We start from the raw sequence: 1,767 nt of genomic DNA on the forward strand, positions 1-1,767 counted from the left end.
AAAAAAAAAGTAAACTGTGCCATTTCTTTAAGTACTTTCTAAAATGTTTTTAGATCTCAAAGACGGAATTAGATTGGTTCCTCCAAGATTTGGAAAAAGAAATTAAAAAATGGCAACAAGAGAAAAAAGAAATCCAAGAAAGATTAAAAGCACTGAAGAAGAAAATTAAAAAGGTTTTAAGTGCCAGTGAAATGTAAGTAACAATTGAAAGGCAATAATTTTTATTGGGTTTTTTTTGTTATTTTCACATTTTCAATATTTAATTTCAAACTATGTCAAGTAAAAATTTATAGATACAGTGTCACAGTGTTTTAATCTCATTTTAAAAAGCATCCATTGAGTAATTTTTCTAAACCTAGCATGTTTTCAGATAAATTATATAAAGGTGGGGGTAGCATGGGACTGAGAATCAACAAAAAACTGATTTCCTTCTAGTATGAACACTACCCCTTACTATAAACATTACCTTAGACCCTCTTTTTCCTAACTGGTAAAATGAGAGAGATAGTGTAATCTAAGGTTCTTTCCAGCACTAAGATTCTGTGGTGATTATTTTACTTATAATTACTCCATCCTTTAAATTATTAAAATTTGATATTATAGTGTGAAAGATTTCGTAGTACACTCAGATCCTGGGCATAGTTGTCAGGTGGACCAAGTGTGTGTTAAAACCTTGTATGATCCATTCCTAACCTCCCTTTGTTCCAAATAATGATATGTTGTGTGATTCCTCAGCTTGTTATCTACTACTGTGAAACAAAACACCCAAAACTCAGTAACTTAACAGCCATTTTATTTGCTCATGATTTTGCAGTCAGGGCTGAGTTCAGCTGGACCGCTCTTCTGCAGGTCTTGCCAGTAGCCCCTCGTGTGGTTGCTTTTAGCTGGGACTGGGCTCAGGCGGGATGCTGGGATGGCTCTGCCTCTCTCTTCATGTAGTTTCAGAGTTTCTCCTTTGCCATCTAGCCTCTCCATGTCACTTTTATCTTCATTGTCTTTCCATGTGATCTCTAGCATGGCTGCCATACCCAAGGGCACCAAAGTGGAAGCTGCCAGGCCTTCTGAAGGTTCAGGCCCCAAACTGTCACAGCATCACTTCTGCTACATTCTGTTGCTTAAAGCGAGTCGTAGGCCTAGCCCAGATTTTCAAGGGCATGAATAAGGGGAGGGATGTTCATTGGGGGCCATGCTACAAGCTCACCTTTCAAGGGTGTTTATGTTTTTTCCATGTTCCATGCCATATGATCAGATGACTTTCATTACAAGTCTTGCTGGCATCACATTTAAGCAGTCCTCAGAAGAAGGAAATAGACAACACTGCCTTAGTATTTTCACTCCCTATGTCATGTCATTTTGATTATGTTCAAGGTAGTTTCATTGGTAGAGCACTTTTAAGAAAATGATAATGTCTGTAAAGCTCTTTGCCGCATAATTATGTGAACATGTCCGTTTTTAATCCTTAGTTATTTAAAATGTTGAAATATTTACATTTGATTTATATTTTTTATATATTCAGTTTAGACATACTATCAAACTAGACAAGATAAATGAGGCTATTAATGATAAGAAAAACTTTTTTCTGTGCTAGCATTTCTGCTGAGGAATCAACTTTTTTTTATTATTTTTTTACCCTATTAAATATATTTCTTTGCCTTTTCTGTCACGATTTAAAGATAAACCATGGGCTTCTTTAGGCTTTTTGCACTTTTCCAAATAAATGCTTTAAAGCTAAATTTTTAAATTTAGATTTTTAAGCAAAATCTTAAA

The 1,767-nt window shown here is 35.0% G+C and overlaps 1 protein-coding gene across 1 annotated transcript in view; it reads left to right on the forward strand.

Annotated features, from left to right (window-relative positions):
• The window catches only part of LOC103604270 (E3 ubiquitin-protein ligase TTC3-like), a 62,471-nt gene that overhangs the window by 42,378 nt on the left and 18,326 nt on the right, over positions 1 to 1,767 (forward strand). The window contains exon 16 of the mRNA XM_008588837.1: positions 54 to 193. Within this exon, the coding sequence (XP_008587059.1) occupies positions 54 to 193 (140 nt within the window). The remainder of the gene's footprint in view (positions 1 to 53; positions 194 to 1,767) is intronic.

The sequence above is a fragment of the Galeopterus variegatus genome, unplaced genomic scaffold, assembly GCF_000696425.1.
Source record: "Galeopterus variegatus unplaced genomic scaffold, G_variegatus-3.0.2 Scaffold5059, whole genome shotgun sequence".
Lineage (NCBI taxonomy): Eukaryota > Metazoa > Chordata > Mammalia > Dermoptera > Cynocephalidae > Galeopterus > Galeopterus variegatus.